Raw genomic sequence first — 17,134 nt, forward strand, 5'->3', positions numbered from 1 at the left:
GAGAAAAACTCTATAAAACATGTGGTTGCCATCGAAAATATCATAAGTTGTATAGGGGGATCATCTTAACTAAATGTATTTGACTTGGGGAGCATTAGCCCAGATTGTTGAATCTATAGACTTATAGCAATGTTCTTGTCTAATATGTGAGAATGATCCGTATTCTAAAACAGGATGTTATAAAAGCAAACCAAAAAAAAAAAAGATTTCTTAATACATAGATCTCTTGAAATCTTACTGAAACAATGTTTCTCCTCCCCCTTAAACAGAACTCCCTCCATTAACACAACCAGATTAAAGCCATATTGGCCCAAGAGAGCTACATGTCCACTGGATTTACTGCCACAGCACTTAAGATGAGAAACTAACTTTCTGAGACACTGCAAAAGAACTTGTGCTGACCTCTTCAACATATCCTATGGGCCCTTAGTACACTAACATCCAAGTGACAACTAGTCTGTCCTGCAATACAAGCACCTAATACTGTCACAGACTGGTCATATACTCAAGTCTGATCTTTTTTTCTGCTGGCACAACACTCAAGAGTTACCAGGTTGTACTGAATTTGATTTGAACATTCTTTTAATCGTGGAGAATGTAAAGCCATAGTCCAGTCCTGCCATGAGTTGGATGCCTTTGTTTAATTTACTTCGATCAACTATTATTTCTGAAGCATTTAAAAGTGGCGTATATAACACAGCTAAGACTATAAATACATATTCAATTATGAAATGGATAAAGAACAAGAAGATATATCAACATGCATAGATGGTGATGAATGGAAAAATACATGGATGTAATCAGGAATCAAAACAATGTATTATGTTTTCCTCAAATTGGCAAATTTGCGTTCCAGTGCATGACAATATGAACCATAAGCAAGTTGAGAATCGGTATGCTGACAGCACAATAAACCTATCTAACAAAACGAGTGGTCTACTAATGGTACACCCATCCCTCATTTCGAACATGTCAACAATCATACAAGTTCTTTGAAACACTTAAAAATTTGAATCTAAGCCTTAATTCGGTTTACAATTAGCATGATATGAATTCCTGGTTTGTCCATCAAATCACAGTACAGTTAAGAGTGGTACAACAGTAATCAAACACAATTTTTAATAGTTATTCACACCAAGTACTTTAATGTCACTGCCACGTTTAAGAGGTTAAGATGGTATCAACAAATAATTGATTAATAAGATAGAGAAACAAATTTAGGTGTAATCAGTGACCCGGTTTCTTTAGCTAAAATGAAAAATTTAATTACCTTAAATGGTTGTGTGATACCTAAAGTCTAATCTGTACAGCAAGTAAATAATTCAAACCTGGTAATTGCTGCAAACCTTGTAAGAGCTGCATAGCATAGTCGTTCCCTTCCTCAAACAACTCGCTCTCCAACTCCATTTGCTCTTTTCCTTCAGCTTTTTCTTCTTGATCCCTGCACTCCTGAGAGTTACACATTTGGAAGATGAAATTACGTAATCTTACTCAATGAGCTAATTTTAACAAGAATAGATAAACTGATCCAGCACAGTGGTTCTCAAGTATATTGGGCCTGTCGCAAAAACACAAAGGAGTGCATTTCTTGCATTCTTAATATGCAAATGTAGGCTAACTGATTTGCTTCAGCAAGTTTCTCATTTTTCTCTGGGCACTCTTTTTGCAACAACGGAATTAGCTTTATTTGTTTTCAATTATATCCTCACTTTTACTGACAACTCAAATCTTTTCTTATTCTCATGGGTTGGACCCACTGTCTGAGAACCACTGATCTAGATAGGTCTAGCATTAAAATTAAGCTTTACCAACAACAGCTCTCTCCCTCACACTCATGGTGGAAGAAATTATTTAATTTTTATGAGCTAGGTGTATTTTGGGAGAGGTCACACTTGCTGACAGCAAATACAACAAATATGGAAAACCAATTAACGGAGGGAAATTGAAATAGTGGTACCCAATGGCCATGGGCACAAGAATTTAATTCTGTGCCCATGGCATTTTCCACTTAATTATGGATTTGTCACACTTGCCAAATAATCCATCATTTTCAGCATAATTTGAGGATTTCAACAAAAGAAAGTTTGCTTCTAGCTCAAACGCACCAAAAGTTGATAAATAAGGTGCCACACATTTTGTAGTGTAATGGCAGGCCTTTTGCAGCACAGAGGCGAGTCGCCTTCTAGGTTAATGATTGCTGTATTTAGATGTTAGACTGATTAATGAGGTGAAACCTTTGTCCATAGTATTAGCATGTGTGAAAAAGATAAACTAGTGAACTAGTATGGTTTTCAAATGTGCCATATTACACCAAATAATTTGCCTTTTGATACTGCTTCTTACTTAAGCCAACTCTGATGCATAATTTGGTCCTCTCATAGCACATAATTCCAGTAGCTCTGCAAGTGGTACAATGCAAACGTTCTTTGTCCCACCCTGAGGATTTATATTAAAACCAAACAAGGAGCAACACAAATAAATATGTGGTGTGCATCTTTCAGTATTGTTTAAAGCAGGTGCACTACACAGACATTTTTTTAAAGTACAGGACCTTACAATTTAGTTCACAAAATAAACCTCATTTTGAAATATCTGCAAAATGTTAATTTTTTTCAGTCCCCTCTCCCTAGAGTCAACCCTGCCACCAGACTGTTGTTTTGAACCCTTACATGTCTGTGCTGCATAACAATTTTGAACATATGGTTTTGCGGAGAACTTCAGTTTCCAAGCACCCTTATTTCCAAGCAATTGCACATTACTCATTAAGAAAGAGGAGTGTACACATGGGCTCTGCATACTGCATGTATAGCTGTGGTAGTCATGTTGTGAAGAGCAAATGCTAACAATAAACTGAATGATGACTGCTACACCAATGAACACAGTTCATCAGTATTGCTTTAGCCTAATTAATTAGTTGCTCAGTAAAGCCTAAGCCATTCCCAGGCTTTTCATAGAGGAGTTAGCCAAAACAAATGACTGGCAGCACACGGATGGAATTCATATCACCCCACACCCAGGACATATCGTTTGGGGGCAATGAAAAGTCTTAAGGTTTATTTTAACTCCTGTACATTAGACTCCAGCCCTGGCAGTATAAGCCTTAGACCACTCGTTTAAAGTGACACAGTAATGTGTGTGTAAGAGGACTGTCGCTGCTAATGCAAGATATTTATCCATGTAACTTATTCTAAACTAAATACATGGTTAAAAAAATGCCAAGTATTTACTGTTAGGATGCACGCTCTAAGGAAATACCGGCAATGGCTTAAATGAAGATACATGCAGACGATGGAAACAAAAGTGGTTATTTTATTTTGATACCAATTATCCATAAAAATTGCAAACAAATGGCAGGGGAGTTAACAGTGTTGTTGCTAAGCCACCATGCACACTGCTTGCTTTCAAAATAAAATGTGCTGAAAATTATATTTGCAAAATAATGGACACTGGTTACAGGCAGTTTTGCTAAATTATTGTTCAATTTTTAAATCAACAAAAAGGGTTCCTCTGCTAAGTTTGCCCTCTTCCCAACTTGCAGGAAGAACCATTGCTGTAAAAAAAAAAAAAAAAAAAAAAAAAAAAAAGTTATTTTGTAGTTTTCTAAGTGGTAGTCAATATTTACTATTTTTGCAGTATCAACGTCCTTGCAGTTTGTGGGTGAAAGAGGTGTGAAACTCAGGAGTAAACCCAGAACACTGTACACTGGTGAATTCCCTGATGAGTTTACCAAAAAACATACCATTACATCAGTCTGATCCTTCTGATAGCAGGATAATAGGGCCTGATTTAGATCTTGGCTGATCTGGTTCCGCTGCCACTTTTCCGTCGGTATCTCTGTCTGCCTATTAGGCTGCCACCTGCTCAAATTTAGATGCTGGCGGCTCAATGGTCATATTTCATCCGAGTGCCGCCGTCTCTAGCAGAATCTTCCTCCTGTGTCGACCGGGCCATAGGCAAAACTGGCTGTCGGAGGGAATACAGCCAATATTTCCACTCGGCCAATCACGATGTGCCTTTCCGTCGACGTCACTGGTGCAGGTAATCTTCCACATCTGAGTTGGCGGTTTCAAAGGGATGCAAGGTAGAAACTTACCTTTTTTTCTTCCAGGGTGTGGGGAGTTATAATATTTTAATCTGTATTCCATTTAGTAATGGTTAATTTAATAGAAGGGACACATTTTTGTGTTTTTTACATTTATTTTTCTTTCAGAAAATTTAGTTTGAAGTATGGATTAAAGGATACAGGTGGATTTTAGAAGTCGTCAGAACAAAAGAAGAATACGATGGCCGGCAGGAGGCATTTGTTGGACTATTTCATTGTTTGGTTGTAGAGTTCTTTTTAGAATTCTTTAAAGGTTTGCAGCTTGGAAGTGACAATAAAAAGGTTATAACATAATGCTAGCCTCCTTGTCTTTAATAAAATCACGATTATCTATGCAGTGCAACCTCTGACAATCGACATTCTCCCTCAGTAAATCGGGGATTTTTCCTCCCTGCCAATATGAAATAATAAACTTAAATGAATTTAGTAACCCACAAGATAATACATAAAAAAAAGATAAAATTAACAAAAAATAGAGAAAGCAAAAAAAACCTGACTTAACTGACAAAGTGCTCAGGAACAATGTTCTGCTGCAGTGTATTGGCAAAAGATCATTGTCTGAAATGGGGTGTGTTATGCAGGTGAAAACAATTACCCAACACACATCAGGTGTGTGATGCTAGCATCCATCCAAAAGCCACAGGAACAGTACAATGTTGAACGCATCCCGGAGGATCAGCCAACCCACATCTATGTAAGGCAGGCCTGAATCCATCAGCTCAACTGTTGTGTAGTTCCTACTAATCCTTAGGATCCTTCGGATCTGCGCATCCTTTGGACAACATAAACTAGGGGCTTGGTGCCAAGACTGATTTCAGCCACCCCCTGTAGGAAATGATGGCCTATAGATCAGCTAGCTCACAGTGCCACATAAGGCCCCCTAATCTATCAGGGAGCGAATGGTTTCTGGCAACCACTGAACAAGACAACCCTGACCCTTCAGGGATTGTGGAAACAGTACAGATCCTTTCGCTCACTCACTCGTGCTCACTTATTCTCAGAGAAATATGCAGAGAATACACAGTGGGAAGTTCTCAATAAATTTATTGAACCAACATTATTCTTGCATAAAATATGTGTGCTGCAATGATTAATAGACAGAAGCAGATAAACTTGATTAGAAGCACCAAAAGCGTAAATAGTTGATATAGTTCTACCACGGTGCTAAAGCAACGTATATATGCAGGCATATAAAACAAGGCAGTAATCGAGCATACTCCTACAATGCGAACCCTACTCTAAGTGTACCTGGAGTGTGTGTAGGTGTAAAGTCAAGAATACCCCCAAGGGGCGAAACAACCCCATTACCCGATGGGATAGAATGAATGACCCCGTCTTGGTCACAAACTCGACAACCCTCACGAGATGTCAGACTGCTGCCTGGTGAAGTCTCAGCATGCAGTGACCCTCGGAGTCAGTGGAAGTGCCTCCCCTGCCAATCTATCGGGATGCTCATCTTTTATGATAGAAAGCAGCCTTGCGATGTGCGTATAGATTAGCAATGATATGGATATGTAGATAGCCCTGTCGCCCCGTCGATAGAGATGACATTTGTACATAGTGCGAAATGAGCCCTTGTACATCATGTTCAGGGTGTTTGTAATAATGTTGTGCGAAGTTAGATGTGTGAACAAGTTTAGTTTCAAGGAAACTAATCCAATACGATCATGCACGCAAATATGTGCAAAAGGTAACTGCTGAAAATGTTATTTGTGAGGACAATGTAAGAAATAAACTGCTTCGCTACTAGGGCCTAACTCGGGAATATAACAAGACAGTATTTGTAAACACCGCCACGGAGAGACGAAGGGAGTCCCGTCAAGATCTAAATCAGGCCCATAGTGTATGTTAGTTGTCAAAAAAATACACAGAGCTTATAATTTTTCAATGTGTACTGACCACGCATCAATTCAGAAGGTAACATTTTCAGAATGAAAAATGAGTATGAAGGAAAGCTAAGTATTTTTATGTGCAAAGGATAGTGGTCATGTACACTTTGCGCACCGGTGTCTGAGTGCACCAGCTGGATATCAGATAATGGTTTTTGGTCATGGGCAAGCATGGACCATGCGTGTACATCATGATAAAAACCCTGTCTCACGGATTGCAGTCTTGCTTCGACCAGAAGCAGCACCTAAAGTGTTACCCTCGAGTGATTGGAGACTACTGCCTTCACCTGGAGTTAAGAAGCACGAAAACAGTGGTGGCAACTTAAAATGTTTCAAGTAATTATGATCAGTAGAATGAATTGGTATTTTTACCTGTGTCACAAGTGTGGGGCCCACTTGTGTTCCGCTGCAGAGTGCTAAACACACCCTTGGCTTACATTACGATGAATGTAGCGCAACACAGTGTGCCTGAGTCCAGGTGTGTGCGCTGGGATGTATAGATACCTGTGCGAGGCACAATACATGAAAGACACCATGTGTCTGGGTAAAATACTGGGATGGATGTGTACCTGCAAACATTGAAGACAACACGCGTCTGAGTGAGCCTGTGAAGTGGTGCAGTACATTAAAAACTCTGGGTTTCATTTTGGGAGGCCAAGGGCCTTTTGGAGAAGCATGTGGAGGAGCCACAAGACAGATTTGTGGATTACTACAGTCCTGAGAGCTGTGTGGGAGACACACTGGAGGAAGAAAGAGGCAGGTTCTACAGTAAACCTCAACTGGACTCTTTGATTCTGAAAGAAGTCACTGGTCCAAGGGGCCTGAACACATCTCGGGAAGGAGATGGGGATGATAAAAGAATCATAAAGAGTAGGGCATGGGGTCTTTCTAACCTTTTGATAAACATATATCAAGGAGGCTGCCATTCAGGTGTGATCCTCTAGTCATTCCTATGGCCTGTGTTTGGAGAAACTCCTGCTAGGGCAGACTGCTTTCTGGAGGAAGGATAAGAACAAGGAGTGGTCACTTCAAAGTGGACAGCCCTCATAACAAAAACTAAGACTCAGACACTAAATTACATCTCTCGAAACAGATTATATAAAGGGGAGCTTGAGCCTTTCAACTGGAGCTGCTCATCACCGTGGAGAAGCTCAGCAAGTCTTCTGCTTGTTTTGGCAGGAATCAAGGTTTGCCTGTCTCCCTGCTGGGTGAGGAGACAACATCCAGCAGACTCAAGATCACTTGCCGTGGAGGCTGCAACACCACCTTCTGCCAGACCCAAGACCAGAGGCTCTGTAGGGAGAAGGAGATCATCTGGAGGGAGCGAAGTCCAGTGAGGATTCATCCGAGAGGATCCCGGGAACCAGAATGTGAGATTCTTGTCCGCCATAATCACCGCACCAATTGGATTAGCTACCCTTGTATGCTGTGGCCACCAAGAAGAAGATAGGATGTGATATCCACCCGTGTGCACAGTCTGCGACCCCCCGGTGACAGGTAGGGGCTGCAGTGACGAGTAAGCCTCATAGTCCCGGTGCCGCACTGTGATGAGAGACGGCCCGCATACCATGCAGCACAGACAGTCAATTTATTCTGCTGTTACCACTCCTTTATGTCAGTTGCGCATAGAAGTTAAGATTGAGGGTCATTGATCTATGCAGTGCTGTGACATGAAGGGGATGTCGCCTCATGTGCAAATGTGTGCAATCCCCAGTATGCCAGGAGAGTGCCATCGCAATGAAGTAGCATACAGCTGTGAAGAAACAGATTGTGACCCACAGAGGAAGAGAATTTTGTTGTTTTTTTAATAGAATAATTAACTGCACAATTATCCAAAACCATTGCAATATAGTACAAAAGTTAATATTCATGCAAAGCATTTAACAGTGTGAGCAAAGTCAGTACAATGGCACAGGCTCCGTTCACTACATATTTCAGAAGCGAACCTATTTACTTCTTTGAGAGGAACTGCATACAATCGCTCACTTTTCTGAAAGCACAGAATATCATGACCCAAATTAAAATCCATGTCAGCTACATAAAGCAACATTTTTTCAAGACCTGCCACGTTCCAGAACCCCTGTCTCCCAAGAAAACTAGTGGGGACTAGGTGACAGGCCTGGTGATTGGTCAGTGAACTAATAAAGAAGCAAAAGAAGCCGCTTCAAGCTCAAGTCATGTTCTACCATCCTCAAGATGCAAACATTGCCCTTTTATCAAAATTGTAAGTTAGAATTGGAATACTATGTCATGTCTAGATTGCTTCTTCATTATTTTCACAAGGATTTTGTTGCTTGAAGTCGATGCATCCAATTTCCTGAGACTCCCAGATAATTCAGTCGTGCATCTGTACCTAGCAACCAAACATTACTCCTGCCCAGGACTTCTGTGCCTAAAAAGTATTATTTTGTTTAAAGAGACTTCACTGGTCGGGATAGCAGGATCAGTAGTTAAGTCTGTATATGGCAGATGCTGTTCTGTGTCATATTTCTCACCATAATAGGTGCTTTAATATTGGATGATACATGGCTCAAATCATACCAAAGCCAACCTCCCATTTGGGGAGAGCATTTCTAGGGTGTGTTACTTCCACCATTACTTGATGAATTCTGGCCGGTTTTCTTGACATTTCTGTAGGAATAATTTTAAGGAAATCGCACTACACAGTTCTCTTGATACATATTTGAACTCACCATTATTTTATCTTTTTTTGGCTCACAAGTCACTCTCTATTCTTTTACGTTTTTTGGGCTCACAAGTTCTCCCAGTTAAAAGCCCAGGTCAGAGGCTGCACAATACTGCTAGCAAATGAGATGTGAGAGAAAGGTTTACCAGTTCTTCAATCAGAGTAATCCGAGACCCACAAAGCATCTAGCCGAATCTCCTTTCCAGTTGGAAAAGCAACAGGTATCACTCACCAAGGAAAAGCAAGCTTGTGCGAGAATTAGGGGATTGCTTTAAAACAAAGGAAATAAGTAAATCATGTGCCTGCATTTTACCCCTGTGCTTGGACACAATGGACATAATCTGCTACTTTCTCTATATTGTTCAACTTGGTCTCTTTTTTTTTTTTTAGATACGATAGCACTGAAAGGTCCCCAAGTATCTTCAAGTGAATTACAATTAAACAGATGGCCAGATGTACTAAACATTTTTTTAAATGGATACAGAATAGCATTTTGGAAGGGGCTTATTGAGGGGGCCCCTCCCAATTTGTATTTCTGGACCCTATGTATCAATGGTTTACTACTTGTCGCAAAACACTGATATGATTTCGCACGCTGGAAGCTGGGATAGCAACTCATTCGCAAAAGGGAAGGGGTACCCTTTGAGCCTCTTCCCCTTTGCCAATTGGGGCGGTGGCTTCAGGAAGGAGTAGGCAGTGGTTCAGAGGACCACTGACAACTCACACTGAAATATAAATTTTTCAAAATGCTATTTTTTTTTAAATGGCTGTTTTATAAAAAAAACGTTTTGATAAGCATTCACAGAAATGGTGGTCTGCTGTTCTATGCAGGCCACCATCCCTGTGATTATAGCCAATCGCAATGGACCACAAAATTCAAACTGAATAATTAACTTTCATTAGGCAGGTTGCCTTTAACACACACTGGCTCAGTATTTTGTGAACCAACCTACTAGTAAATACGTTGGATCGCAAAATCAGATTCCATTAGGAAAATTAGCACAATTTGCTGCTACTTTTTAAAAATTGAAAATCTAGCCCCAAAGTTCTTAATTTCCACACAGATTAACTTGGGCAAGGTGGACTTCTGGTACCTTAAGCAAGCGGACATATAATAACGTGACCATCTGTACTGCTCGATCTTTCCGGTCTTATTGTGTTGAAGGGTGATTTAGGTGACTTCAGTCTCTTTCCATTCAAGTCTAAGGGTTAGAGTAGTGTATAGAGCCTATTTATTAGGCACTTCGACATGATCCTGTGTTCTTCCCCATAGATCAGGGTTTGCATATATATATCCTAGGGGATAGATTCGTTAGCATTAGGGGTAATCTGTTCTGTAGTGAGGGTATTTCATGGAGCCGTGCTGAATTCAGGCCTGGTAGGCCTTAAACGGGAGAGACTCCATCTTTCCTCCTGCTCTGGCAGCTCGGGATGTTTCTAGGTCATAGGCAGTGTTTTAGTTAGGAGGTGTTATTCGCTTGGAGAGAACCGGTTCAGGCCGGCCCTTATCGAAGGATTGTATTTTTCTTCATGCCGAAGACACTACATCAGGCCGGCCGGCTGGGAACGTGTCCTTGGCACGGGGAGGTACAAGAATTTGGTGGGCGGCAGGTTACGGGCTGGAATTTTCCATGAGGAAATGCACGTCTATATTAGTAAAAGTTTGAGGCAGATACTGGCACTTGCTTCTTGTCCATGGGCGGCACCTGGCCGTTAGTAGTAAAGCTGCTACTTATTCCAGGGAAGACAGATGACAAACTTGGAGGTGGAGAAAAACCGAGAGATAGATATTCCAAAGAGAAGAGAGTAGCCGATGAGGAAGAGGTCCCAGTGACTCGGAGAGGGAGACGGGAGTAAACCCGTGATTGCGGAGGTGTGACTTCCAGGCGAAGCCGAGGCGCAGACGAGAAGGGAACCTAGATGACCATTGAGTGCAGGCTACATACGACCAAGGTGATGTCAACCCCTTACTATTAGAGTGTACAACTTAATCTTTCACTTTTCTTTGCAGGTTATGTTCCGTGAGTGTGCATGTAATAACTAAATAAAGTATTCAGTTTGTAGTAAAGCAATATGTGCTACGTGTTCTTGTGTAAGAGGGTAACCTATTCTTCTAGTCAGCTGTGACTTAACATGAACAGATGTTAATCCTGATCAGGTAGGTGGTAACTGAATAAGGGAGAAAGGAGCCCTTCGAACTGGGGAACAAGTTGTGCTCAACTAGCTGTCTTTGTGTGATCTGATATATAGTAACACTGATGTCGTGGTAATTATAGGATGAACTCGTGCTAAGGCTGCCGTCTGGGCAGGAAGTCCTGGGTCCATTTGGGACCGCGAGGCTGTGACTGCCGTCTGGGCAGGAAGTCTGTGGCTGCCGTCTGGGCAGGAAGTCCTGGGTCCGTTTGGAACCGCGAGGCTGTGACTTGTCTAAAGCTGCCGTCTGGGCAGGAAGTCCTGGGTCCGTTTGGGACCGCGAGGCTGTGGCTGCCGTCTGGGCAGGAAGTCCTGGGTCCGTTTGGGACCGCGAGGCTGTGGCTGCCGTCTGGGCAGGAAGTCCTGGGTCCCTTTGGGACCGCGAGGCTGTGGCTGCCGTCTGGGCAGGAAGTCCTGGGTCCATTTGGGACCGCGAGGCTGTGGCTGCCGTCTGGGCAGGAAGTCCTGGGTCCATTTGGGACCGCGAGGCTGTGACTGCCGTCTGGGCAGGAAGTCTGTGGCTGCCGTCTGGGCAGGAAGTCCTGGGTCCATTTGGGACCGCGAGGCTGTGACTTGTAGGTCTTGGTATATATATAGTAGGAATTCCCTGTCCTTAGGTGGTACATATATGTGGTTATTTAGGTGTAAATAGGCCCTAGGGAGGGGGTAAAGTTCTGGTTTGGGTTAGAGAGGCTCTGCTGAGCGGGTTCCGAAAACCCAAGCAGAACATTTGGCGTCACGAACCGTTTACGAAACCTGTGTGCGTTGTGGTTGTCTTGTGTTTGCTTTCGGCGCGTGCGTGGTTTTGTTTGCATTTTATTTTTGTATATTTGTGTGTATAGTTTTTATTTTTCTTCCTTCTTTTCTTTCTCTTCTTTTCTTCTTTTTCCTTTTTCACGATGTTTTCTAGAAGGTCTAAATCTACTTTTAAGTTGCCCGTTGATATTCCCGGATGGGATTCAACGCCTTATGAAGCCTTGGCCCGTGAGTGGGCTGATACCACTGGTTTGAGTGAGAATTGGAATTCTTCTTTGGAGCTGGCAGAGCCGGCTGATGTGATTGCTTGTTTGCAGAAGGCACCAGTATCGAAGGGTGAGGAGATTCCCATTTTGGGGCGCAGAGGTTGGATTCTTTTGTCTGCATACAGGATTCTGCATGAGAGATTGTTGAAGTTACAGATATCTCTTAAAGATGTGGAAGCGCACTTTGTTGAGATTCAGAATTCTCATACTTTGTTGCGGTGTCAAAATAAGTTGCTTGCTGATAAACTTGAGACTTACCAAACTATTGCCGAACGGGCGGCTGTGCGAATTGCTCGTTATAAATACAAGAACAGGCGCGGTCGGGTTTCGACGCGAAAGGTGCGTCTGGTCGTGGCGACAGCTGGGCTGGATTGGAATCCTGATGAATGGGATGGTAATATCTGGAACTCGACGGATTCTTGTTCCTCGGGTGAGGAGTCTGCCAAGCGCGAGTCTTATCGCTCCCGCCATGATTGTAAGTCTGCTTCTCGCACCTTTGATGGTGCACCCCGTGATTACGCTCGTTCTTCGAGTGGGATTAATGCTTCTTACACTGATTGTCCCTCTACGAGTACTGATCGGGCTCCTTGTGATGCTCGTCCCGCGGTTTCTGCGCATCCAGTTTTCCGTCGGAAGTTGCAGCAGTCTCCCAATGCTCCGCAGGGTATTTCTTTGGACTGTTTAGAAGACTTTACTCAGCAGGAAATTAGTGATATTTTGCAGCGATTTCGGCAGCGAGCTGGTGAGTCCTTGCTCACATGGATGGTGCGCCTTTATGAACTGGGCGCTGCTGGTATTATGTTGGATACTGGCGATTGTTTAAAGTTCTGTTCCTTGAGTTTGGATTCTACTGTGCAGGATCATTTTCGTAACTATAATGGTGTTGGTCAGATTTCTTTACTCCAATTGGCGACTGAGGGTTGTAATCTAAAATATCCTACTGAATCTGACTGGCCTGTGAATGACAAGCCGTGGTATACTTTGCGTGATGCTGCTCAACGTCTCAAAGAGGAGGTGATGAAAACGGCAATTTTTCTGGGTACTGCTGACAGGTTGCTTGATGGTTCATTGACATCTTCTGTGCGGAACCGTATCATTCGATCTTCCCCTGTTGCTTATAAGCAGGTCATGATGACTTTATTGATTAATCAGACTGGTAACGTATTATCTACGGTTTTGGAATCGGTGCGCCAACTCGGTGAGTTGGGTGAGTGGTTTAAACCTGAACGGCAGTCCCGGCCTGACACTCGTACTCCTGGTGAAAATAAACTTACTAGACGTGATATTTTTTCTGGTCTTCTGGCTGATGGTGTGCGGAGGGAGGATATTGATGGTGAGACTACCGCTCGTTTGTGGGAGTTGTTTCGCAAACGTGGCTTGGATCGAAAGGAGGGTGCCCGGCGTGTTCGGACCACTGAGTGTGATCGTGGTGGTTCTGACGGTAGCGGTGATGACGACCGCCGTGGGCGCTCTGTTCGTCGTGATGATCGACGTTCTGCACGTGATGTGTCCCCCCGTCGAGAGAGAGACAGGGAGAGAGAGGGGGAAAGAGAAAGGGGGAGAACTGACTATGTTTACAGCAGACGTAGAGATGATAGGGATCAATCCCCTGAGTTGAGGAGGAGAGAGGATCGTCACAGTTTGGTCGATCGTAACCCGCAGTACAATGCAGAAGATACGAATCCGTTCCGTACTGGGAATGGATATGAACAGGAGGTACCGATACCTAAGAAACGTGAGAGTCTTTATCCTGATCTATCCTGGTACACAGAATGCAGTAAGAATGACTAGGAAATAGGTCAAGCTCCGGTACACAGATGGGCTCACAGAGATAATAGACCCTATGTAGATATTGATATTTATTGGAGACATCGTAATATCCAAAGGGCCCGAGCATTGGTAGATACAGGAGCGGAGGCCACTCTTATTCATGGAAAATCAAAGAAGTTTACAGGTCAGCCTTTTACTATTACCGGATTAGGTGGAAAAGAAACCCCTGCAGTTCAAACTTTGCTTGAAATGAGAATAGGTAGAATTCCTAGAAAAGAGTATTCTGTACTAGTAGTGCCACTTCTAGAATTCATAATTGGGATTGATATTTTGAGAGGAATGACTTTGCATCTAGATGACGGATGTTACCAATTTGGAACAACGCATTATATATCGTCCAGACCTATACGGGTTGGTCGTTTAAGAATGCCCCCCATACAAGTTCCCCATGCGACAAAAGTGGTTTGTAAGAAGCAGTATCGTATTCCAGGTGGTCATGAGGAGATTAGTACCACTATTCAGGAGTTAGTGGATGCAGGAGTCATAACCCCAGTTACTTCTGCTTGGAATAATCCTGTTTGGCCGGTGCGTAAGAGTGATAACTCTTGGCGCATGACCGTTGATTATCGAGAATTGAACAAGCACACACCCTCTTTGACTGTTGCAGTACCGGATGTTATTACACTTATTGAGAGAATCCAAAAGCATCCAGGTACATGGTACGCGTCCATTGATATTGCTAATGCTTTCTTCTCAATTCCGATTGCCCCAGAGTGTCAGGAACAATTCAGTTTTACGTGGAACGGGCGTCAGATGACGTTTAGAAGTCTTCCCCAGGGCTATGTGCATAGTCCTACGATATGTCACCGGCTGGTGGCAGAGCATTTGGCTGAGGTACCGGTTCATCCCCAAATTCAGATATGTCATTATATTGATGATGTTTTGATCCAAGGCGAAACACAAGAGGAAGTTCAGACCCAATTAGACAGAGTCATTGAGTGCCTGCGTGAGAAAGGTTGGGAAATCAACCCAGATAAATTGCAAGGTCCGTCCCAGGCTGTAAAATTTTTGGGTATTAATTGGCATGAAGGGCACAGTGAAGTGATCCCTCAGGTTAAACAGAAGATTCTTGATTTTGCAGTTCCTAGAAATAGGAAAGAAGCCCAGAGCTTCATTGGTCTGTTTGGCTTTTGGCGCCAGCATATTCCTCATTTGAGTCAAATATTGGCCCCCTTGTACCGGGTCACGCGTAAAAAGAATGCATTTGAATGGGATAAACCGCAGCAAGATGCGTTTAGTCTGGCAAAAGAGGCAATTCAACATGCTCTGGATTTATGGCCTGTACGTGATGGTGACGTGGATTTGAATGTGTCTGTACAGGGCCTTTATGCAAATTGGAGTTTGTGGCAGAAACAAGGCAGGAGTAAAGTACCGTTAGGTTTTTGGACCAAAAAGTTACCTGATGCTGGTGAGCGTTACACACCCTTTGAGAAACAGTTACTTGCTTGTTATTGGGCTCTGGTGGATACCGAGCAATTGACTTTGGAACATGATATAGTTCTGCGTCCGGAAATTCCTATCATGCAGTGGGTCCTGAGTTCGCCGAAAACTCACCGAATTGGACACGCTCAAGAGGCGAGTGTGATTAAATGGAAATGGTACATACAAGACAGGGCACGTGTGGGCCCGAAAGGAATTGCTTCTTTACATGAGCAGGTGGCGCGAGCGCCATCGACTGAGACTGAGAGTGAATGTTCCGTACCTTTAGCACAGGAGTCTCCTGTCAAGTGGGGTAAGCCTTTTGATGATTTGTCCGCAGCGGAAAGAAACCATGTTTGGTTCACTGATGGTTCAGCGAGGTTTATAGGGATGACACGGCACTGGAAGGCGGTGTCCTATAATCCGATCACACAGAAATTGTTGAGCACAACTGGTGAAGGTAAAAGCAGCCAATTTGCTGAGCTTTACGCTGTTTACCAAGTTTTGAAACAAGAGTTACCTGGTACATGTCATATTTTCACTGATTCTTGGTCTACTGCCAATGGACTGGCTGTTTGGTTGCCAACTTGGCATTCCCATAATTGGAAGTTACATTCCAAAGAATTATGGGGAAAAGAGTTATGGCAAGAAATTTGGGAGATGCTCCCACAGAGTACTGTTACAATCATCCATGTGGACGCTCACACCCCGATAGATTCTCTTGACAAATTTTTTCATAACATTGCAGATGAGAAGTCTAAAATTGCTGAGGCAGTGGTGGACAGGCAAGATTCTGATATTGCGGGATTGGCGAAATGGGCACACCAGAAGGCAGGACATTTTGGAGAGAAGGCCACTAGCAGGTGGGCTGCTGATCGAGGAATTTATATTCCCTTAGATTTAATCAAAAATGTTATTTTACACTGCCCCGTTTGTCAGCATATCAGACGGCGTAAGGTGCCCCAAATTGTTAAAGGTCATTTACATCGCGGCAAATTGCCCGCTCAAATTTGGCAGATCGATTACATTGGTCCACTTCCCATGAGTAGGAATTGTCAATATGTTTGCACTATTGTTGATACATACAGTGGCCTGCTGGTAGCCCTTCCCTGTAAGCAAGCTACCCAATTGAATACCATTAAAACATTAGAATTAATTATGATGTACTATGGTGTGCCATTCCAAATTCAATCTGATAATGCATCCCATTTTCGTGGAAGATTGGTACAGGAGTTCTGTGCGGAAAACAATATTGAATGGATATTCCATATCCCCTACTACCCACAGGCCTCGGGCCTGGTGGAGAGATTGAATGGCCTGCTAAAGGACCAGCTGCGTAAGTTAACGGATGACAAGTATAAAAATTGGCGAGACTTTTTGCCCCAAGCACTATTGATTTTGAACAATCGTCCTTTTTTAAATGCTGAATCTCCACTCATGCGTTTGTTTCCCCCGAATGCTGAGGCTATGCCTAATGAAATCAGAGAAACCGTGATGTATTGGGAAATTACTCCCGGAGCTTTGGCTCCATGTAGAGCGACCCCAGGGTCGGCAGGTTTAGACTTGCATGCTATGGATGACATTGTTATAAAAAGTAGAGATCGAGTCATCATAGAGACAGGTGTTGGTGTTCAGATACCACCTGGAAATTTCGGATTGATCGCCCCTAGATCGGGGCTGGCTGTAAAAGGCATTCAGGTGCTTGGAGGAATTATCGACAGTGATTATCAGGGAGAGATTAAGGTGCTCCTGCTGAATAGCAGTGAGATTGACTTACTGATACATCGCACTGACCGAGTGGCTCAATTACTCATAATGCCTGTTTTCAGTGGTGTATTAATGAAAGGCACTGCTCCAACGTTGCTAACTGTACGTGGCCAGAAAGGTTTTGGCTCCACGGATAATCCTGGGGCCAGAGTTTGGGTGCAGTCGCCTAAGAATCCCCCTGAACAAGCAGAGGTCATTGCCACCGGTCAGGATAATACCATTTTGG

The 17,134-nt window shown here is 43.2% G+C and overlaps 1 protein-coding gene across 7 annotated transcripts in view; it reads right to left on the minus strand.

The window, feature by feature from the left end:
• The window catches only part of PPHLN1 (periphilin 1), a 578,487-nt gene that overhangs the window by 524,103 nt on the left and 37,250 nt on the right, over nucleotides 1–17,134 (minus strand). For 4 of the 7 annotated variants that reach the window (XM_085653065.1, XM_085653063.1, XM_085653059.1 and 1 more), the window contains exon 3: nucleotides 1,329–1,449. The exons of 2 other annotated variants lie outside the window; for them this stretch is intronic. In XM_085653065.1, the coding sequence (XP_085509191.1) occupies nucleotides 1,329–1,407 (79 nt within the window). In that variant the 5' untranslated portion in view covers nucleotides 1,408–1,449. The remainder of the gene's footprint in view (nucleotides 1–1,328; nucleotides 1,450–17,134) is intronic. One more of the 7 variants, XM_085653060.1, reaches the window with a different exon arrangement.

This window comes from Triturus cristatus, chromosome 4_1 (genome assembly GCF_964204655.1).
Source record: "Triturus cristatus chromosome 4_1, aTriCri1.1, whole genome shotgun sequence".
Classification (NCBI taxonomy): Eukaryota; Metazoa; Chordata; class Amphibia; order Caudata; family Salamandridae; genus Triturus; species Triturus cristatus.